This window comes from Aegilops tauschii, chromosome 2 (assembly GCF_002575655.3).
Source record: "Aegilops tauschii subsp. strangulata cultivar AL8/78 chromosome 2, Aet v6.0, whole genome shotgun sequence".
Classification (NCBI taxonomy): domain Eukaryota; kingdom Viridiplantae; phylum Streptophyta; class Magnoliopsida; order Poales; family Poaceae; genus Aegilops; species Aegilops tauschii.
The window spans coordinates 445,005,051-445,028,715 of NC_053036.3; the positions used below are offsets into that span (position 1 = coordinate 445,005,051).

General features: G+C 44.5%; 1 protein-coding gene and 2 pseudogenes across 1 annotated transcript; 1 reads left to right on the forward strand and 2 right to left on the reverse strand.

Moving 5' to 3' along the window:
• The first annotated feature begins 61 nt into the window (after window positions 1-61).
• LOC109746454 (pentatricopeptide repeat-containing protein At4g38010-like) lies at window positions 62-9,408 on the forward strand (annotated as a pseudogene).
• LOC109746452 (protein FLOWERING LOCUS T) lies at window positions 3,641-7,280 on the reverse strand. Its single transcript, XM_020305579.4, has 4 exons — window positions 5,652-7,280; window positions 4,638-4,699; window positions 4,478-4,518; window positions 3,641-4,116 (listed from the first exon to the last, which is right to left on the reverse strand). Exons 1-4 carry the CDS (start codon window positions 5,841-5,843, stop codon window positions 3,887-3,889), a joined length of 525 nt encoding a protein of 174 aa, XP_020161168.1. The 5' UTR covers window positions 5,844-7,280; the 3' UTR covers window positions 3,641-3,886.
• A 12,512-nt stretch (window positions 9,409-21,920) lies between the features above and the next one.
• LOC141041107 (uncharacterized) overlaps window positions 21,921-23,665 on the reverse strand; it is a 28,898-nt pseudogene continuing 27,153 nt past the window's right edge.

Below are 23,665 nucleotides of genomic sequence, written 5' to 3' on the forward strand. Positions count from 1 at the left end.
ATGAACTATTGAAATTTCTGCTGAACTTACTTTTTCCATCCTAAGGGCCTCTTTGATTAGCAGGAATTTCAAAACGCAGGAACGTAAAAAATACAAGATTGAAGGGGCATGCCCACTCGAATCTTACAGGGTGCCAGAGAGTGTTTGATGCTATAGGAAAAACAAAGGAATTGAAAAAAAGAGAGGTTGGAGTGGATGTTATATTTCCTATGAAATGTAGTACTTTGAACTAAAACCATGACAAGTATTTTGGAACAGGGGGAGTACAAATGAATCCTTAAAAGAGAAAAATGTTGGAGTGGATGTTATATCTCCATGAGAGAGTGAGAGTGTTTGATGTCATAAGAAAAACAAAGAAATTGTAAAAAAATGTTGAAGTGAATGTTAGGTTATATGAAATATAGCACAATGATTCTTTAGGAAAAAAAAAATCCAATCCTACAAATCGAACGACTAACATATGGAAAATTCCTAAGGATTCTAATCCTCCAACAATCCTATGAAATTTCTTGGAATCAAAAGAGCCCCAAGAGTGTTGTGAAACAACAGCAATGGGCGGCCTCATCAAATATAGGTCTCGTTTTATTGTCTGGAATGGAGTATTTTCCAGCTACTCCATCAGTCTAGATAGAAGGTAGGGCTGAAATAGAGATTTTTCTTTTTAGTCTAAACATACTTCTCTTTATTGATCAATGTCCAAGTACATGGGAATACATGAAATATCAGGGGGATTTAGGAGCCACACATAGCGTCCTAAAAGGAGACCTAAAGTATGTTTAGCAAGGCTACGAGCGCCTCTGTATTTGATTCGCGTCCTTCGAAGATGAAGAAACATCGTTGCAACTGAGTCGAAGTTGCTCTAATCTCCTTTATTATACTTGCATATAGCCCTCCAGTGTCAAATTGAACCCACGATATTCACGATAGTACTGTAGTTTTACGGGAACGGTGAACTATCTCAAAAACAACGAAGGTGTTCCGTAACGATCTACGTATATGTAATAAAAATCAAAAAAGTGTTTTTTTGTTCCGAAACGATCTGACAATAAGGCGTTCTGAAACGAGGCTACTCCATGCCGCGATCACAAAACTCAAACCCCCTCTTCTCGTATGCCGGTCGCCCTCCGCGCCATCCTCGCGGGCCCGAGCCCTCTCCCTGCGCGCGCGCTCCCCGCCGTCCAAGCCCTCCTCCTCACCTCGGGCCTCGCCGCGGACGCCGCCGTCCTCGCGCATTTCGCCAGGCACCTCGCCTCCGCGACGCGCGCCCCGGCGGACGCCGTCCGCGCGCTGCTCCGGCTCCGCCCCCGCCCGCGCTGCGCGCACCCGTTCAACGCCCTCATCTCCCACCTCACCCTCTCCGGCGACCCCCCCGCCGCGTTCCGCGTCTTCGCGGTCCTCGCCGCGGGCGGCGACGCCGGGCGGCCCGACGGGTACACGCTCCCGGCCGCGCTCAAGGCGTGCGCGCGGCTCGGCGGCGGCCTCCGCGAGGGCCGCCAGGCGCACGCGGTCGCGGCCAGGGGCGGGTTCCTGGGGCGCCTCCCCGTCCGCAACGCGCTGGTCACGCTGTATGGCGCGTGCGGCGAGTGCGGCGACGCGAGGAGGGTGTTCGACGAAATGGCGGGGCGGGACGTCGTGTCCTGGACCGCGCTGGTGTCCGCGTTCGTCAGGGGAGGGAGGTTCGTCGAGGCTCTCGCGGTGTTTGGCGAGATGGACGTTGCGCCGAACGAGGGGACATTGGCTAGCGCGCTGGTCGCGTGCGGGCGGCTGGGGGCTGTGCGTGCTGGGAAGGCCGTGCACGGGTGGTGTCTCAAGCGGCAGAGGGAGCTGGAACTCATCGTTGGGAATGCTTTGTTAGATATGTATGTCAAGTGCGAGAAGTTGCATCTTGCAAGGCGGGTGTTCGACAGGCTTTTGGTGAGGGACATTGTTTCTTGGACGGTCATGATAAGTGGTTTGGTGCACTGCAGGCTTCCTAGCGAGGCCTTGGAGCTGTTCAATGGGATGCAGACATCAGGGGTGAAGCCAGATAAGGTTGTTCTCTCCACTGTCCTCTCAGCTTGTGCGAGCTTAGGCGCGCTGGAGTCTGGGAGGTGGGTGCATGAATATATAGAGCGTAAAGGCATCGAGTGGGATGTACATGTGGGGACATCATTGGTTGATATGTACGCAAAGTGCGGGTGCTTGGAAACTTCTCTTTCAATCTTCCATAAGATGCCCGTAAAGAATGTATCATCTTGGAATGCGTTGATCAATGGGTTCGCATTGCATGGTCATGGTAGGGAAGCTCTTGTGTACTTTGACAGGATGGTGGCTTCAGGCTTGCCCCCCCAATGAAGTCACCTTTATAATCGTCCTTGGTGCTTGCTGCCACACAGGTTTGGTGCAAGAAGGCCTCGGGTTGTTTAATTTGATGAATAATTCATACAATCTCTCGCCACGGGAAGAGCATTACGGTTGCATGGTTGATCTTCTTGGCAGAGCTGGGCTCATTCAGGAAGCATATGGTTTAATTAAGGTCATGCCTATGACGCCTGCTGTGTCCACGTGGGGAGCCCTGCTGAGTGCATGCCAAGCTCATGGGCGAGTAGAGTTTTCACAGCAGATTCTAAGGCATGTCCATGAGTTGGAGTCCTCTGGGAGTGGGTTTTATGTACTCCTCTCAAATTTATATGCTCTGAATGATAGATGGACTGATGTAAAGAGGGTGAGAGGGCTGTTGAGTGAAAAAGGCTTGTGGAAGGAGCCAGGATCCAGTTTGATTGAGGTGAATGGTAAGACCAGTGAATTTGTAGTTGGACAGACGAACCATCAAGATATGGATGCGATATGTGCCGTGCTTTTCATGCTAATGAAGCAAATACATTTGGATGCGTTGTAATTCTTCAGGCCGATTCTCAGTTTTCGTTGGAGATTTGATCTTATGCATTCAGAAAATATCTACTGATTTAGTTGGTCCTAGGGACTGGATATCAACTTTAGGTAGTCATTGCATACTGTTAGCATCATCTGGCTACACCTATTTCTGTGGGTGAGTGGGTGATCAAGTCTAACCTTGGAATTGCTACTGCACATTTATATTTCATTGTTTGTTGCTCTTGTGCTTACGCAGCTTTTCTGGCGTTAAAAATCTGAACAGCCAAGTGGAGTACAAAGTTAGCCAGACATGATTAACAGTGAATATCAGCCATTGTTGGGTGCCTCTTGGAGCCTCTCTTCAGTTCTTGAACATGATTGATGGTGAATTTCACCATCAGAACTCCTGGATGGAGGAGTGGACTCTGACCCTTACAAGGTACTGGCACAAAGCCAGACTAATTTGTAATCGTTTTATATAAGGTGAGGCAAAAAGTTGCTGAACCTTTTAACATCAGATTGAGTTGAGAGTTGAGACTGGTAGATAACCGCGCCAAGAGCTATGCAGATTACCAGCCTTGTAAACATGCCTGTTATTAGTATCTGAAGTTATCTCTGAAGCCTAGGAGTGAAGTGTTCTGAAGGAGTATGAGACATCATTAGTTCTTTGTTCTGCTATCTTTCACTCAACTTGTTAGTTGATGAAGGGCATCTGCTTTTAACATGACAGGGACAGTTGTTGGATATGCCATAATTATATATTCCTCATTAAAGAAGATAAAGTGTTGTTCAAGGTGAGATTGTAAGTTAAATTCACTCCAAAAGCACCCTGTTTAGTACTTGCATGACACTAGTTAAATTCCTTCTGAAAGCACCCTATTTAGTACTTGCATACATGACAATGTAAATTTTTAACTAAGATACATGAAACGGTCCAGCATTTACTATTGCTTTGCGATGTGGACCCTGTTTATCTTCTCACACTTTAGTTAAACCTCCTGCTTGTAGAGGATGGGTAATAATGCTTCCATATTTATCTAATGTATCGCCTGCCTCCACATCCATTCTCCCTTTGGCAATTGAAGAACACTGCTGCCACAGGGGGTCCAAGACCATAAAGTGCGGAGAAGTCTCTTGTATTGAAATTTGGTCTCCATCCTGGTGCATATATTGTTTGCCGGACGGATTGGCGGAAGAGTACAAAAGCAAAGCGATGTATTCCTGCAGTTGGTTTTGGGCTTTCATAACTGACGACTTCATTTCCTGTAACAAAATGCGTGCTAACATGTTAAAGTGATGTCACTCTAGTATTTAAATTCGAAGAACTTTCTGCCATGAATTGATGTGAACGATAGGACAATGCTCTGCTTACTATCCAGGTATGCTATTTACGTGCCTTTTCTGTTAATTGCACCCTAAGCACTTACTGTAGTTGTCATCTCCAGTTATTCTCCCTTAAGTAATCACTGATGATATATTTTGTTTGAATAAAACAAGCTACAGGTTAATTTCATCAGTACTTCTGAACCAGCTTACTATACATTTATTTTAGAATATTAGATAACTACTCAACTCATTAAGACATTCAAATTATAGTAAAGGAAAGAGAATATGAAGAACCCACCATAACTGGCATTTGTTGATTCTGGGATGTCTGTCACCAACCTGTGGCATGTATATAACCATAAGCATCACTTTTAACTCTGGAGGTGTTACATCGTAAAAGATAGAAAAGCAATTTGGTTGAGTAACTTGTACTAGTTACGACATGTTCCAGGTCTTACCAATGCAGATATTCTCTTTTTGTTGGGTTGCTTGGACTTGGCGAGTCAGGATCCACCATCACCTAATATCAAGTTAGGTTGTTATTTTAGGGAGAATAATGTTCTTATCTTAGGAACATACTAGTTACCATGGAAGCAAAATTTGATATTTGTGCAGACAAATCGATATACACATCCTGAAATGCACTTTTGCCTTGTAAGTAAGAAGCTGTGCCCACCAAGACACTGGATGCTAGTCGGGAGACAGATCAGTTCCTAGCACATAATTGCCAATTAGGCGAGTCTGGTATATTTTGGCTAGGAGGGGCCCTAATGCAGGTGGGCTAGACTAGACGGTCGCCTTCTAGAACAGTATTAAAGAAAATATCCACTACAAAGATATCCATTAACTTGATGCTTTTCGGTTAAATTTTAATTGAATTCTAAAAAGAAGGCAAAGTTAAATAACTGCAAGGCTATTACGTTGTAAGTTTCACGGTAGTATCGCTACTAGAGCACCTTCATGACGTAAGCAAAGTGTGTAGATTCATAATTGTAAGCATTTATTGCCGCATCTAGTCATGATGATTAATATTCTTGTACTTCATCGATGACGTGCATAATTTTGATTCCCGGCCATCACCGAATGAAAAAGTGCAGGTATATGTGCAGACCCTATCAAAAGTAAGTAGAATAGTATCTTTATAGGATTCACATGAAATAAATAAATGTAAGTGCAAACTTCTTTTTCAATCCGTATAGATGAGGATGTACAAATTACGGAACGTGGAGATTCTTTGCTCTCAGTGTTATATACGTACAAGTAACAACTGAAGTGCGCGGACTTGAAAAGCTCATGTTATGGATGGGAGATTGCGTACTACTTTCTAGAAGACAAATAGTAAAGCCGAGTTTGACTTGTGATGTTGAAGCCTGTGCAATTAAGCACAAGTTTTTTTTTTTTGGCTAGAACCCAAATATGCCTCCTCAAACTTAATATTGTTCATTGTAGTAATGATGTAGTTTTGGACTTACCAGAGTGTAAAGGTTCCTCATGTCGCGCCCAGCAATGTCAATCCTTGGTTCAGTTGCTACTTGTGACGGCTTGAGCTCAGAACCATTGGTTAGTTCCTTGCCGTTGTACATAACCTTAAGTGATGCTGCTTTGACAAATGGGTCCAAAATATCCCCAACAACATGTCCTATAGCAAGTGCCTCCCTCGACATGGTTAGTGAAGATTAACAATCTTCGGGGGTTGAGTAAGAATGGGTTGGGCTCTGAACAAGCTAACTTAGTTTGAGATGTGAACTTGGGTGAACTGATGAGTGCAGGTGCATGCCCTATATATACTAACAATCAAAGTGCTGAAGGCATTCATGATATCAGGAGTTATGAGCTCCAGACGCCTTGGAATCTAACTTTAAGGTAGAGTATGATATTGGTCGCCATCACTGGAAATATTTAGGCCTGTCCACTCTAAGCCTACACTAATTGAAGGAGTGTCCAATGCAATTCCACATCGATGGAATAAAATCTGATGGCCACGCTTTCTTATTCCCTATATCTGGAACCCTAGACATGATGCGTTCCTAATGAAAAGTTGATTGCCTTTTTGACTTGTCTTTCAGATTGACAACTGTTCTTCAGGCTCAACAAGAAAATTCCCTCCCTCTTCCTCAATAATAGTTCTAGGCAAATGGGATACGTAAGCATCAAAAGGCCAAGTACCTCCCCGTGTTATATTTCGCTGCTGTATACTCCCTCCGTCCGGAAATACTTGTCGTAGAAATGGATACAAATGGATGTATGTAGAACTAAAATACATCTAGATACATCCATTCCTCGGACAAGTATTTTCGGACGGAGGGAGTACAAGTTAGAGCATACATACTACAAACGATTTTATTTTATCGGTATTGCAGCCATGATCTACTAATTAATATGAACGGCAAAAGTGGTTTTTCAACCATGATTGGTTGGGAATATTATCATACCACAACGATATAAAGTGGTTACGGATTTCTATCGACACCTGTTCATTGCCGTCTCCTAATTTAATATTTTGTCTCTTGATAGTGCTTTTATCGAGTAGTGGCTTTTGAAGCTAATTAGTGGTACAGGTGTGTGGTTTATTTCAATTCATCCCGACATCTAGAATACAGAACCAAGCCTAGTTCATCCTTAAAAAACTAGAGTGGTAGTTTAGATGATGATGAGGTGGCATATTGACTTTATATTTTTGTTTCATATATTCTCTGATATGATTGTTCATTGGTCTTTCAATCGAGATCTAGCCCAGGGGACTAAACGCTCAAACAGGCATAATGTGACTAAGGCCCAGCAGTTGAGTTTGAAATGACAATTTCAGCACAGCCATTTTTCTTTTCGGAAAACCAACAAACAAAGTTTGAACAGTAACTATATCTGTGCTGGACTTGCAGTGTCATTGAAACTGAAATTCAAATGCATTTTTGCTTATCTATCCAATAGGTGAACCTATAAATTCTTTTGTTTTTGGTCCTGAAAATTAGTCATTCCCCACTCCTATAATTATATAATATTGTCATCCTTCATATCATGCTATCATCAGCGACATTCTGTCACTTAACTAATTTTTATGTACCATTAAACTGAAAGCTCCTTGGGTAACTATCGTCAGGATACAAGCTTCCACGCCAAATTCGAAGATTCATTCAACAGACACTGATTGCGATATATGCGATGTATATCGCGCATGTGCTGCTAGCTAATTTTCGACGAAGTTCTTTGTACTCCGTACGTCTCGCCCAGCTTGCCTAACAGAATATGATCTCTAAGGAGTGAGGGTATGATCTCAACGTAGCTTCCTATGTACACCCGCAAAGATGCATTTTCTCTTTGAGATGACCATCCAAACTGCCCTTGCAACTTTCTGATATTGTGATCTGTGAAATACAGTGTCGTAATCTTTCTATCATAACAGGAATATGCCTGCGGAGCTGATGGGCTTTAGATAAAGAGAAGGCGGAAAGCAAGAGAGAGATAAGGTCTACTGCATTTGTTATTGACTAGTAATAGGGGTCCACAGAATCCCATATTATTGCTGTAATCTGCGCCGTAGGCTTATGTAATCTGATAGCGTATTCCCACTTGCAGTTGCAGAGCGCAGGCCTGTTGAGCTGAACTGGAGAATCCTCTGTGATTTCTCAAGTTCTCACATTAATCGATGCAGGGGTTCCAGAAATCAGAGTGAAAGCTCATCATCTTATCATATCTTTCATGTCATCTGGAGCAAATAAACACTACTCCGGAAATTGAACCGGAGTAACGCCTGAAAGGTAATTTTGATGATGACTACTACTACTAGTAATTACTCCATTTCAAATTAATCGAGGCAGGAGTACTTAGTGCTGTCAACGAGACATTGGCAGAGGGAAACACGTTGTAGTTTCTGCTTTGAGCAACAGACGATTCTGTTCTCTGACTGTCCAATCGCATGCACTGCTCGGCAGACTGTTAATCTGGCCTTTAATATAGCACCTCCATGAAGCATGTCATGGCTAAACCTCTTCGCACACTAATTCCTGTTGGTGTCCCTGAGGTCTTTTAGGTTATTTGGATATGCCCAAATGATTAGTATGTGCTGCTACTGTATTTGATAATAAAAAGTTCACTCTTGTATGCAGGTGCTATTCTCGTCCATCAACTGGTTGGTTATGGATTACATGGATTTCTGTAGCTTTCACGGCACAAGGAGCATATCTGCAAATGGAAGCCGGATCAGATCAGTATACTGGATAGATGGAAGCTCTCTGACCGTTAGATATGCATGCCACTTTTGGGGAAAGGGGCGGAGCAGGAAAGGCAACGAGGCCGGTTACGTGGACGCAGCGAACGTCAGGCTGGAGGAAGCATCCACGGACCCAACTGTGTCTGGCATGATAATCTTGACCGGAGATGGAGCAGACAATGAGCCATCCGCCCATCCCCCTTCACGTGGCGCGGCATCCCATTCGGCATCCGCCCGATGGGACTCACCGAAATGAAAGTCGCCGACGCCGGCCCTCCCGCCGGGATTCTGGAAATGGACTACCAAGAATCGCCGGAGAGGATGGTGTGGGAGGGCAAAGCTGCTGAAAACGGCAAAAAAGATTGTTCCTCCGCCATTGGCTGGCTGGATCAGAAAATGACACTTGTTAGCGCCAAAAGTCCTTGTCGAGATTGTTCTCCTGCCATTGGCTCGTTGGATCAGAAAACGACGCTAGTTAGGAGTACTGAAGATCATTGTCTGTGCTCAGGATGCATGGAGGTCTCATGGCAAAGCAAACGTACGTACGTGGACAGCAACTGTCCTCTGGCTGAGCTGTGCGCCTACAGTGTCACCACCCAAATTCATTTTTTTATATTGAAGTTAAATGCTTATTCTTCTCGAAATGGGCTTGTTAGCGCTAAAAGCAAACTAATTTTATTTCACTTTTGCCGGCCTTAGCTTTTGACAATGTATCACAATTGCCCCTCTGAAAATTTTGTTTATGCCACTTGAATGATAATTGTCAAAAGCTAAGGCCTCCTTTGGTTTAGAGGAATGTTGTAGGAATTTCATATGATAGGATTTCTATAGGAAAAATTCCTTTAGAGCCGTTTGGTTTGTAGGAATGGAATCTTATTCCTATGAAGGAATTCTTCCTATCTTTCACATTTCATAGGAAAATAAACATTAGTCTAGACTCAATGGAAAAAAAATCCTATGATGTGAATCAAAGGGCATCTCCTTCCCTATTTCTACTCATAAGATTTGAGATACACGTCATATTATTTCCTATGACTTTCCTATTCCTACGATTTTTCTACCTTTGAATCAAAGAGACCCTAAGAGTGGCAAAAGTGGAATGTCAAAATCTAGAGTGGCATAAAGAAAATTGGCAAAATCTAGAGTGGCCAAACCAAAATTTTCTCTGTAAATAAAGCAACCAATTCGTCCATACAACAAGTCTACGAGTCGCACCAAATAAAAAAAGAGTCTATTGAGGCAACAACACAGACATGCCCTCCCCCCCCCCCCCCCCCCCCCCCCCCCAAAAGCATGAACAAAGAAGAAAAAGGCCACCATGGGGCTGGGAGCCCAGGCAATATGCGGTGCAGCAAGAGGGTGTGTGGTAGTAGTCATCACGTCTACCATGTGTTATAGTCGGTCTCGATCCCGCTGTCTACAACAGGTGTCAATGCTACAGAAATGCAAGAAATTTGAAGATGAAGTTAGAGACCCGCCTAAGAAAGACTCGCTCAATCACCACATGGTCCAAGCTAAAGCCATGAACACAAGTCGGACCCTAACAGGGGCTCTCAGTTCATAAACATCAAGATACGATACCCGACTTGGTCGAAGAAGAGAATTCTCAAGGCGAAATTATAAGACTCCGCAAGACACGGACACGAAAGGAATATACTTTACACAACAAAAGCATACAAGGCAATGTATCACACTCAAGGCGAACCGGTTGTTTATGGCACTACAAAAAAAAACACTTCCGTGATGATACGTGTTTGTCACAGTAGGTCACGTTTTCTGTCATGCATGTACATCCATAATGATTTTATGACATAATTAAGAGTCATACCTGTGTTATCGTAGAAGTGTTCCATGACAATATTGAAATTATCATCACGGAAATGACCATTTCTATGACGATAAATGGCGCATCATGGAAGTGTTTTCGTCAAGGGTAACCGACACGTGGCATCCTTCGTAGCGGGTCGCCGTTAAGCTATCGGGCCCGATTTTGGATCTGATAACCCATTAACATCAACGACCAATGACGATTTTCCATGTGTAAAATTCTCATTGGCCGAAGGAACCACGTGTCAGCTCCGCGTTGGGACAAATGTCATCCAACGAATGGACGGGACGTGCCTATGATACGTCGACACGTGGCTCGGCCCAACAGTGGTCCATTTAGGTCAAAAGGTCGGCCCGTTTGACTTGGTCAAAAGGTAGTGGGTTGGCCCACGGAAAGCCTGTTACTGGCCTGTTCGCATATAGCCCATTTACAGCCTGCTAAATTGCGGCCCGTTATGGCCTATCTGAATTAGGCCCAGTAGCATCATCTGTGCCCTCCAATATGATTCCAGCCCGTTGTAACTTTCGGCCCATGTATGGCCCATGACGTCTTTCGGCCCATATGAGGCCCTTTGCAACTCAGGGCCCTTTAACGGCCCGTGGTGAAACTGGCCCATAAAGAACAATATATCACTTTATACCCATTAACGGGCCATTATTCCGTTGGGCCGTTTCCAGCCTGTGTTATCTTTCGGCCTTCTAAGGGCCCATTTATGCTTGGGCTCATTTCCAGCATACAGTTACATACGGCCCGTTACTGTCCTGTTCCGCTGATGGGCCAAATTCAGCCTGTGGTTATAGTCGGCCCGTTTGTGGCCCATTAATCTAGTGGGCCATTTTCATACCGTCATCTAATACGGCCCATTAACGACCCGTTATGCCCGTCGATAGAATTAAGCCCGTTATACATACCGGCCTATTAATGGCCCGTTATGGTCGGCCCATAAACAGACGATTCCCATTCTAGACTGTTTACGGCCCACATTGCAACCCGTTATTGGTCCACGAATAGGACGGCCCATGTTTGGCCATTCGATCATACGACCCGTAGAAGGCCCATTGACTCTATGACCCATAGAAGGCCCATGGATCTTACGACCCGTAGGAGGCCCGTGGTCACTCCAACAGGTAGCAGGACCATGGTTACAACGGTCCATATGTTGCCCATGGTTATTGTGGCCTAGTTCTAAATAAAAAGGTTATTGTGGCCACTAGCAAACCGCCGAAAAAGAACTGCAGTGACTACAAGCAAACAAATAAACAAGACAATCAGGAAATAAATAAGCAAGAAACTTACGCTAGGCTATTACGGCTATTACAAATATTACATCCACTGGGCATCAAAATTCGCCACCAGCGCAAATATAGTGAACAAAGTAGCATATTACATACACTAGGCGTCTAAATTGGCCACCGGTGCAAATAAACGTGGCAGCAAAACAAGTCCAGAACTGAAACCACTTCAGAAGAGCTCAAGAAATGATATCCTGGGTACCCACCATGCTGGCAAGAAGATTAGTAAGCTTATTAGCTTTCTCTTGTTTGGCGCTAAAATCCTCCAACGCTTGCTCTTGCACCAGAAAGTATGCATCTGAATTCTGCAGGGACTTCCTCAATCCTTCGGCTTCTTGTCGCAGCACAACTGACAGATGCCTTTCAGCTTGTAGCTGAGACTCAAGAAGCCGAAGTGATTCAGGTAGCGAGTTCGAAGAGCTTGTGCCAGCGATAGCGGCCAGTAACTCTAACACTACATCAAGGCAGAAATTTGGGGCTGTTTCACTATCTACAAGATAGTTTTTATCACTTTGGAGACCAACAGGGTTGTCTCACTATCTTGAACCTTATCTGCATTACTTTCTCTACCATTGCATAATGGGGTGCTCTTCTTCAATATTCTATCGGCATTCTATAAGAGAAACAAGCAGACACATCACATGTTTAACATGTAGTATATGAAACTCATTTTGGTAAACCAGTTCAGTAAGGTGGACAGGATAACAACATGATACATGCATATACCTATGTACTATGGTCATTGTATTGTCTATATCATTCTAGTTTATGTTGCCAAATCAAGATAGAGACATAGTTCAAATCATATCTTTTTAAGACACAACGGCATAGACAGAATATAAGTGTGGGAAACTACACAACACTAATAACACTTGTAATGTGCATTACATGAGAACATAATTGTTTATACAACTAAAACTGAAATCAATATAGAGCAAGAAGTTAGAACAACAATCCAGTTAAATAAATATGTTTAAAACATACCTGTTGCACCATTGAAGTTTTAGTTGGATCCTTCAAATTCGAAATTAGTTGGTATGAGTAAATATAGTGATGCAAGAGCAAAGGAGTATGCACCATAGCTATGGAATCTGACCTGAGAACGATTGCTCTTCTCCTTTAAACGTGGAGTTTGGGTTCATTGTGGTGGTCTTCATGCTTTGGGCACTATAGTTGCCTTACTAACTGCTTGTGTGCGGGTACTCTGTGGTGGACATGATGCCGTGTCAACTAGAAGTGTGTTACTATCTGCTGGGGTTGGGGTTAGATGGGGTGTAGCTAGTTCTATGTCCAACGGTGTAGGTGTACAATCTGCAAGAGTCTCGATTATGTGTGGTGGGGCTAGTTCGTGGGTAGCACCGTCTTTTGTGAAGAACGGGTTTTTACTCCCTTAGATACTGCCATCACCCCCTCTAATTCAAATGGCTGATAAACAAGAAAAGAAATTGAGTGCACATATATTGTATGATGGACAGATGAAGTAATTCACATATATGTTGTCTAACCAAACATTACAGCATGACACAATTTCACCTATATGATGGCTAACTAAACAGGATAGCATGACACAGTTTTAGATATATGATGGATTAATTAATAGGATAAGCAGCTGGCGCTTGCATGTATGATCTCTAAACTAAGCAGATGGCATTGAATATTGTGTATATGATGTCTAAACTAAGGAATGCAGGACACAATATGCATGATATAAGAAATATAAACATAGCAAGTTAGAGCATACACCTCAGGTGGGATATAGGACTCGTCATCTGTCTCTGAATCCCCCTCCGAGGAGCTACCTGTAACCATCGAGATATATGCTTCAACAAGTACCATTGTCTGCTATGAAGACCTTGGTTTCACTCCTGATTTTTCCATAACCGACTCAAATGGCTGATGCACATAAAGAATAAGTTCAATATACAAAGATCGTCGACAAATGGAATATGTAATAAAAAAAGGATGGCATGGATAATTCACATATATGATGCCTGGCTACACAGGATGGCGTTGCATAATTCACATATATGATAACTGGCTAAAAAAGATGGCATTGCATAATTCACATATCTGATATAGAAACTAAACAGGAGGCATTCACACAAAGCATATCTAATCTAAGCAGATGTCATGGCAATGCAAGACACCATATGCATGATATGAGCAATATAACCCTGCCAAGTTAGAGCATACACCTCGAGGGGGGATATGACTGGTCTTCTGTCTCTGAATCCTCCTCTAAGGAGCTATCTGTAACCAGCAAGAAATCTGCATCAACAGGTAGCACTGACTGCTTAGAAGACCTTGTTTTCACTCGAGATTTTCCCTTCACCGACTCAAATTGCTGAAGCACAGGAAGAGTAGATGAATGTACAAACATTTTCAACAAATGGAATACATGATGAAAAAATAGTATGTCACGATACAATTCACATATACGATGATTGGCTAAATAGGATGGCGTTGCATGATTCACGTATATGATGCCTGGCTAAACAAGATGGCATTGCATAATTCACATATATGATATAGAAACCAAACAGGTGGCATTCACACAAAGCAAATCTATACTAAGCTGATGACATATAAGATGTACTCCCTCCATCCCAAAATAAGTGACTCAACTTTGTACTAACTTTAGTACAAACTTATTATATAGGAGAAACTATTCGTATTTCTCATTACTACGTGTTCTCAGTGTGTCTTCTTGCCGGCATGAAACGGATATTTTTGAAAAGAAATCTTAAGTTTTTGAATATATACTACATGTGCTCTGTTATACTCTGAATTTTTTTGAGCTTATATGGACAACATAAGTAGGTCCGTTATTCTGGTTTAAAAATTATATCTTAAAAAAACCAATTCAGTAATAGTACATGTTCCCGTTGTAATCTGAAATTTTGTGAGCTTATTTGGTCCACATGAATATCACATAATGGCTATCTTGCTAAACCAATTCAAATTGTGTTTCAAAAGAGCATTTAGTTTTCTCCTTGTTAACTTTGTGACCACCCTTCATTTCTTTCTAGATTTGCAACTGCTTTGAACCAAAGGATCCCTGAGGGATCGACATGAATATAGAGTAAAAAAAAGTGATGCGACGAGTGTACAACCACTTTGGCGTAGCCTTGTCAACCTCAACATCATTGGGTTGGACATGGAGGATGGTGATGCTGGTGTGACTGTCGGAGGCGGGGAAGAAGATCTGAGGCCTCTGGAGATGGCGCCGGGGGTACTGCTCTAATGTGATGGACGGTTTCGTCGTTGGAGCAGCTCCGGTGAGGTATACGACGGCGAGGCTGAAGTAGGACAAGGCAAACAACGTTAATTTGAAGTGGGATTCTAATAGCATCTGCAATAGATGATGTAAATACATCACCAAAAAGTGCTAGATGTAAAGTGATGCGTCTTCATCGTATCTATAAATTTTGATTGTTTCATGCCATTATTCTACAATTTTCATATACTTTTGGCAACATTTTATATTATTTTTGGGACTAACATAATCCAGTGCCCAGTGCCAGTTCCTTTTTGTTGCATGTTTTTTGTTTCGCAGAATATCCATACCAAACGAAGTCCAAACGCGATAAAAATTTACGGAGATTTATTTTGGAATATTTGTGATTTTTGGGAAAAAGAATCAATGCGAGACGATGACCGAGGGGGCCACAAGCTCGAGGGGCGCGCCCCCTACCCTGGGCGCGCCTGGAGGGCTTGTGGGTCCCCTGTAAGGCGGTTGGTGCCCTTCTTTCGCCATAAGAAAGATAATATCCGGATAAAAATCGTGTTAAAATTTTAGCCCAATCGGATTTAGGGATCTCCGGGAATTTAAGAAACAGTGAAACACCAGAAAAGAGGAACACAAAAACGGAAGGAAACAAGGAGAGAGATCAAATCTCGGAGGGGCTCCTGTCCTCAGCCGCCATGGAAGCCATGGACCAGAGGGGAAACCCTCCTCCCATCTAGGGGGGCCAAGGAAGAATAAGGACGGGGTCTCTCCCCCCTCTCTCCCGATGGCGCCGGAACGCTGTCGGGGCCATCCTCGTGACGGCGATATGCACCAACAACTTCGCCGCCATCATCACCAACTCTCTCCCCCTCTATGCAGCGGTGTAACATCCCTTCTCCCCGCTGTAATCTCTACTTAAACATGGTGCTCAACACTATATATTATTTCCCAATGATGTATGGCTATCCTATGATGTTTAAGTAGATCTGTTTTGTCCTATGGGTTGATTGATGATCATGATTGGTTTGAGTTGTATGTTTTATTAGTGGTGTTGTCCTATGGTGCTCTCCGTGTCGCGCAAGCGTGAGGATCCCCGCTGTAAGGTTTGCAATATGTTCATGATTCGCTTATGGTGGGTGGCGTGAGTGACAGAAGCACAGACCCGAGTAAGTAGGTAGTTTGCGTATGAGAGTAAAGAGGACTTGATACTTTAATGCTATGGTTGGGTTTTACCTTAATGATATTTAGTAGTTGTGGATGCTTGCTAGAGTTCCAATCATAAGTGCATATGATGCAAGTAGAGAAAGTATGTTAGCTTATGCCTCTCCCTCATATAAAATTGCAATAATGATTACCGGCCTAGTTATCGATTGCCTAGGGACAAATAACTTTCTTGTGACAAAAAGCTCTCTAACAAAACTAACTTAATTGTTTATTTATCTAAACAGCCCCTAGCTTTTATTTACGTGTTCTTTATTATCTTGCAAACCTATCCCTTTACACCTACAAAGTACTTCTAGTTTCATACTTGTTCTAGGTAAAGCAAACGTTAAGCGTGTGTGGAGTTGTATCGGTGGTCGATAGAACTTGAGGGAATATTTGTTCTACCTTTAGCTCCTCGTTGGGTTCGACACTCTTACTTATCGAGAAAGGCTACAATTGACCCCCCATACTTGTGGGTTATCATAAAGCATCATCCGCGCCGCGGCCGCTTCAACAGATGCTGTAAATACTATTGACTCTGAACTTAACTGAAGAAACTGAATTTTATAGTCGAAACTGAATTTTACTGACAAAACTAATTGCACTAGCTAGTAGTAGAGCACTGTAATAGAAGTTTAGGCCGCATGAGCACTAGTAGCAGAGAAGCAGTGATCTAAATCAGCAACCACTCGAGCAGGGAACACACTAGCAGAGAGCAGCTCATGCAATAGCAGCGCGAGTGAGAGCTAAAGCAGCATCTCCTGTAGCTGCAGTAGGTCGTGTAGCAGTAGCAGCAACGCGAGCAAGAGCAGAGCAGAGCAGCAGCACGAACGAGAGCAAGAGCAGAGCAGCAGCGCGATCGACAGCAACAGCAGAGCCGGAGCAGCAGCAACAACAGCGCGAGTGAGAGCTGGAGCAGCAACAGCTAGTGCTGGTGTGGATGTCGCCGTTGAGGGAGCAATGACATGGGGGAGATACACCATGGAGGAAGTGGTCGGCGATGGCGCCATCGATGGAGATCCACCATGGCTGCTCGGTATCGAGCACCGGGAGCCCCGTGAGACCAAATAAAAGATAAAATGCAGCGGTGAGTGCAAAACCTCCTTGGTGGCGCCGAGTAGGCCTCACCTTCATCAGAGGAATTGGTGAGGGTGTTGCGGTTCTGGCCGGGCAGGTGAAGATAACGCTGTGGGGATGGAGGTGGCGCGATAGACAAGGCGAACATCGGGGCAACTCCTTGGAGGTGGAGGATGGGGCGGCTGGACTGGCGGGACGACGTGGTCGACGACGGGTCCTCATCCAGTGCGGTGGATGACGGACGTCGAGCTGTTGCTGTGGACGACATCATCGGGGAAGAGGCTCCGGCTGGGCGGCGGCCGGGAGGCCGACGGAGGAGCGTGGGGTTTTGCGGGTTTTGGTGGCCTCGGTGTAGGAATGGGGGGAACGAAGGGGAAGGGAGGGGGTTCCATGGCTTAGGGACGCGCTTGTCCGAAATGTGGGGTAAGTTACGAAAGTTCCCCCACCGGTTTTGACCATGCAACATCGAGGCAACATTTCTCGCTGAGGGGTAGAAGGGGGATTTCGCGTATCTGGGCTGCGCGACCGATTTCGGATGAGGAGGGAGTTTATGCGCGCGTTGAAATTTCGGGATAACAAGGCGCGGCGCGGGTTGAAGAGGCGGGAGTTTCACAGCAGAAGAGACAAGAGATACTCTAGCTTGAAAATTTCGGGATAACAAGGCGCGAATTCCATGTCCGGCAGAACAAACTTAATGTGTACAAAAAATACAACTCATACAAGACAAAATAAAGTCATGTCCCCTTTTACTATATTGCTACAAATGCCATTCAAAAACCACAAGAAAAATCTAAAAAATTCAGGAGTACAAGATTAGCATGTACAATACCAAATCAATTCACGCTTCCCTCAACAACTAAAACAAATTAATTCGCACCACAAGAAAGAGTCATGTCCCGTTTTATATGATTACATATGCCAGGATCTCGAATTTCAAATTTTGAATCCACGTTATGTTGAATTCGAATATATCGTTAGGTGATCTTGCAGTGTATAATGGATGTAGTCCTACATTTTGATCTTCCATCTTATATGAACATTTTACTCCATCCTATGAATATATATATTGTCGTCTACCATATGGACTAAATTTGAATTAATTTTCCCTATTTGAATACGATTGTTGTCAAGTTATACCATCATTTAAATATTATCTTGATTACAGGAAACATACATATAGTAGTAATCGTATTTAAATATGAACTACAGGTATCATACGATCTCGAATTCAAATATTTGTATCCATTTTATCTTGAATTCAAATCATAGTACATTCATGATCTACGTAGCCAGACGTTCGGAATAATCTAAACCCTGTTTTCATATGTATAATGTGTTTAACACACACAACAATGCATCCCCCCCTCGCCCACACACACATTAGATGTTAGCTTTGAAAGACACACATTATCTCAAATTCGAATAGTTATGTCCATGCACGGATGCAATGTGGTCAGACGATGCCTGCCATCGGTATCGCAAATTCAAATTGATTTGGCCTTGTTCGATATGAATATAGTATATAACACATTTGATTCAAAAGCACGCCAGACATATCTCCATTATATTCATGCATGCATGAATTACAAACATCATGAGCTCTTATTCAAATATTTGAATCCACCTTTATACTGATTATCGTCTCTGTGAGTCTTTTACACGCGCGCGCGCGCACACACACACACACACTCCTCCTCCCCTTGTGGATAACAATAACTTTCCTATCGTGCATGCATATATGCACACGCGTTCTTGTTCTTTAGGTCGGTCTCCCATGATCTCCCTACCTCTCTCCATCTCCCTCTTTCCCACACACACCGATCGATATACCCCTCTAGCTAGCCAGGCCTGCCTATGACACACAAACATGTACACTCATAGTCCCTCCCCTCCTCTCACCATCCATGCCTCCCGCCCTAACTCTGAGGCACGCTGGCACTGTCGCCCCCTCTATTGTTATCCATCTTGCACTCGTACAGTGTCACAAGCTAGCTGCACCCCCTCCCCCCACCACACACACACCTCTCCCTCTCTTTGTCACTCCGGGTGTTCTTTATCTATGACACATGCATGCATGTGCACCAATCAATTTCCCTCTATGTGTAGCTAGGTCTCTCGCTATTTCCCCACACAAAATGTCCAATCTATATCTCTAGTTAAGTCTCCCCCTCTTTACCTACGTACACATAGACCGAACCATGACCTCTCTACATAGGACCGCCTACCTCACACACATTAGTTGTCCCTTCCCGTCTCATCATCCATGCCTTCCGCTTTTTCCATCGACCAGACAAGCGTGCCCACGCATGTTATTGTCTCCTCTCTTTAGTTACTGATCTCTCACTTGTACTCCTTCCTTGTCTTCGCCTAGTTGGCCTCTCGCATCATCTTCCAACATGCACCCCCTTCCTAGCGCTTGTACACTCATAAAGTTCTTCCGTCTATCCGTGTCTATCAATATGTCATGTAAACGATCCCTCCCCCTCTCTTCTCGTATATTGCCCCCTCCCCATATATATACTATGTATTCAGGCCTCTCTTTGGCACAAACATATGTATAGAGGCATGTCCGACACACCATCTCCCCCCCTCTCTCTGAATCTCTAACACACCCACTAGGTGGAGGACATGTATGAAGAGAAGAGGTGCATGCACTACCTCCCTCATACACACACGTGTAGTACACGGTGGAGCACATTTCTCTAAGGAGAGTTAGCCCTCGTGATAATTTGACGCATGTTGAAAGACTTGTTAGATGACGTGGCACTAGTAATTCGAGCATGGTTTAGTATAGACAACAACCGACTATATGGAGTTGCCATTTCATATATAGTCAACCTAATAGCCAACATGTATAGTAGCTAGTTGTTAAGTAGTACTACTTTATTAATGCATGGCCCACTGTACACTCTCACAATGTTTTTGGAGTCCGTGCTGCACCGCCATTTAATCTACAGCTCGCTTCCCTTCCCTCTCCTCTTCTCTCTCATCCAACTCAACACAAATATAATTGTTTAATCATTATAGCCTGCTAACCGTACCTTATTATACTTGCTCTTCCGGTACGTGCAAAGCAAGTAGGAAACAAAATACGAGCAAGTTTTTGTTTCGGGCGATGTCTCTCTTTTTCAGTCAATATATTTATGAATAAAATGATGGGGGAGGGGGCATCAATGAAGCCACGTGGCACATGTGGAGGTGTTGTTTGCCAGCTTCTTGCGTGGATTGATCACGCTGACATGCTGATGCTTCCACAAGAACGTAGACACTGCTAGGTACAATGAGGTTACTGTAGACGCGAATCCCAGGCACTTAGACCGTTGGATCAACATCAATGAACGGCTAATATTGCGTCACATGTGAATCTAAGAATTTCTAAATTGATTATATAAATAGCCAGCAGCGGGCTACTCATTTTTTGCTCCGAGAGGTTGCGGGCGTCTGGCTACGTCACGATGGCCTCTGAGAATGCGGGCCCACGTATGCGTCCAAGAAACGTATGTAATGAGGATTTCTAGCGAACGATCTCGTTAAGGAGCCAAAGCAAGTGTTACCCTTTACAAATTAAGTTAGGCGGTAAACTTACAGCCTATCGCACTGGCGTCACCTCAATACACGGTCGGTCCGGCCCACCGCTCACCGAGGGGACGTGCATCGGCATGGTGCGTCACTGACATGTGCGACCGCATGTAAGCAGTAGCACCAACACACGGTTGGACCGGCCTGCCGCTTACAGAAGGGACGCGCATCGGCTTGGAACATCACTTACATGTGTGACCACATGTGAGCAGTAGCATGAAAAGACGGTATGTCCGGCCTACCGCTCACCGAAGGGACGTGATCGGCTTGGTACATCACTTATGTTCGACTGCATGTGAGCAGTAGCAAACCGACAGGCCAAGATCCCCCACCTACCATGCACCAAAAGCCCGGCCTTTTATTTTAGATCCCTTTTAAAAAATGAAGATCACACCAAGGAGCAGGCCATGGCAGTTGCGAACGCTTGTGTGGCAGTTTCATTAGTAGGGGAGGGGCGTGGTGTGGCAGTTTTGTAAAATGCCATGGCACTTCTTTTTCTACGGCTGTTTTCGTCCAATAACTGGCACTGTCGGATGCAGATCTTACGGTTATTGGGGTGTTCGCCAGGAATAGCCTTGTGGTGAGCTATTGACTAGTCATTTTTCACACGCATTACATCGACACATATCACCTCTCTCCCTCTTTCCCATGCACACACCGACACTCATGAGTCCTCGGGACTTCTCGCACACACCATCTCTAGCTCTCTAGGTCGATGCCACCCACATACACTTGTACGCTATGTTTAGTATGTTGTACACAAAGAGAAGAGGTGCACGCATGCACTCGTCCTCTCTCGCACACGCATCTGTAGCTACGAATTGTAGTGTTCTCAACCATCCGATTGACTCTATGAAAGGTTCACGTTGCTCCTTGTCCTTGAGATTGAAAAGTTCAAAACACGGAGGCTCAGCTGGAGGCGCGAGGTTTTGGTTAATGTGTGTGCCGCACACGGCACCAACACGACACGAGCATGGTTTGCCTGGTGCGCAGTCGGGTGAGTACTACTAGTAGTACTACTTTGATGTGTCGCGTCAACTCACAGAAGTATGCAACACTTCCTCAACAAACAAGCATATAAGCAGCTTATATTTAGGTTTACTTCTTACCCAAAAGGATCTTATATCCAACGGACACAAAATATCCCTTCGACTGTTCGAAATTACTTCAACTACTGATCTGATGTTGAAGTAATTGCTGCATCACCATCAAAATCCACCATCTCTTAAGCTAAAGTAGACCATACTAAACCCTACTTCAACTGCTAATCTAATGTTGGATTATTTAGCATACTACTAAGATAAATAGAAGGCACTGTGGAATCATTTAGGAGGTGAGCTTGTCAATCTGAATGTGGAGGGACACCGTCCTCGAATACCCAGCCCCGACCAGCAGCTTGGGCGGCACTGTGAAGAAGGTTAGCTCCTCCACGGTGATGGCGCCAGGCTCCTTGCTGCTTGTCACCTCTATTTCCACCTTGATGGCGTCGGTCATGCCTTTGGGCGCCCCCTGCGGCCCGTTTTCCCACACCTTGGCCGCATAGTGCGGCGGTGGGGACGCCCCTGCTCTGATGCAGATGACCGACACGACGATAGGCGCGCCAACGTCGAGCGCTCCGCCGACCATGAAAAACGTGCAGCCGTCCTCCTCTGCAACAGCAAGCGTCGCGGCTCCGACACCAGCAGCTGCAGCTGGAGCACCTTGCCGTACTGGATCATGTGCACAGGCATGGGGTGAAAGGTGCTGATGTGGTGGGGGAGCGCCAGCAGCGGGCCTTCGTAGCCGCAGCCATGCACGGGGCATTTGGAGGGCGTGAGCGGACACATGCTCTGGTGATCAGCGAGCTTGTGGTAAGTGACGTAGAGCCCACAACCTTCGTGCGGGCACTCGACCCTCGCCGAGGAGAGGATGGAATCCATCGCCGTGTTGCGCACGTCGAAGCTACCACCGCGCTCATACTTCTGGCACTGCTGCTGGTTCCCAGGGCGCTCGCCGCGGCAGCCTGCGCAGGCCAGGTGCCCTCCCTTGCATTGCACAAATCATCGAACACCACATCAATCAAGAAACCTACACCTTGCTTGATCAACCGAACGGATGAGATGTATTCGAACCCCGTACACTAGAGGGTTCAAAGGGAGGAGGCACAAGGGGGAAGTGGAGCAAGGTGAGGTCCATAAAGACCTCCATCATCGGGTCCTGTTCCATTGGCATGATCTCGCCCTCCTCGTGCACCACCAACTCTCACTTTAGGGCCAGGGCATTAGAGTAGCCACAATGGGGAGTAACTTAGACTAGTAACATGCATATAGTGGGGAGTAACATATGTGTGGTATCATGCAACACTTCATTTATTAGGTTGTAGACTCATCTTGTCTTGGCATGTGTGATGTTACTCATACTACCGCATGCCTCTTTTTCTTCATTAATTACTTGCCACATCATCTATTTTGCCTAGATATATGTGATGTTACCATCTATTTTTACTCCCAGTGTGGGTAGTCTTAGAAAGTTTTACCATCACATATTCATACTTCAAGGTGCATTAAATCAACATGCAAGGATCAAAAGGAAACTCATAGCATGCATGAATGCATGCATTGTAATTAATGCATTGGTAAACACAAACCTTTGAAATACTTGAGTGCACTGCTTTGGTGTGTGAAAGCACAAGTGCTCCCTGGGCGATTTTGTAATTAATGTCAACATATCTCTTGTTGGACTAATGCTTTTATCTAGTGTATTTCAGACAAGTTCAACAATGGCATGGAAAGGACAAGAGGAGTGGAACCCCTTCAAGGTGTCTAGGACATGCATTGGCAAAAGCCCAAGACTCTTCACTTATATTTTAGTGATCCAAGATCACATTGAGTCCATAGGAAAGCCAATACCATTAAAAGGGGATGAGGTGTTGCTTAATGGTCTACTTGCTCAAAATGCTTAGTGATATTGCTCCAAAGCCCTCAACCACTTTCTCATTCCAGATATGTTCAAAACCCAAAGTCAAACTCGGCTCCATTGATATCTCCTATCCGGCGCCACAAAGTTCATTTGACATAGCCACTGCCAGAAAC

Bases quoted from the DNA above. Each gene is read 5' to 3' on its own strand.
- LOC109746452 (XM_020305579.4), bottom strand. From the start codon at position 5,843: ATGTCGAGGGAGGCACTTGCTATAGGACATGTTGTTGGGGATATTTTG. The intron at 4,700-5,651 runs GTAAGTCCAAAA...ACTTGATATTAG, and splicing joins TGAGGAACCTTTACACTCTG to GTGATGGTGGATCCTGACTC. The intron at 4,117-4,477 runs GTGGGTTCTTCA...ATTTTGTTACAG, and splicing joins ATCAACAAATGCCAGTTATG to GAAATGAAGTCGTCAGTTAT.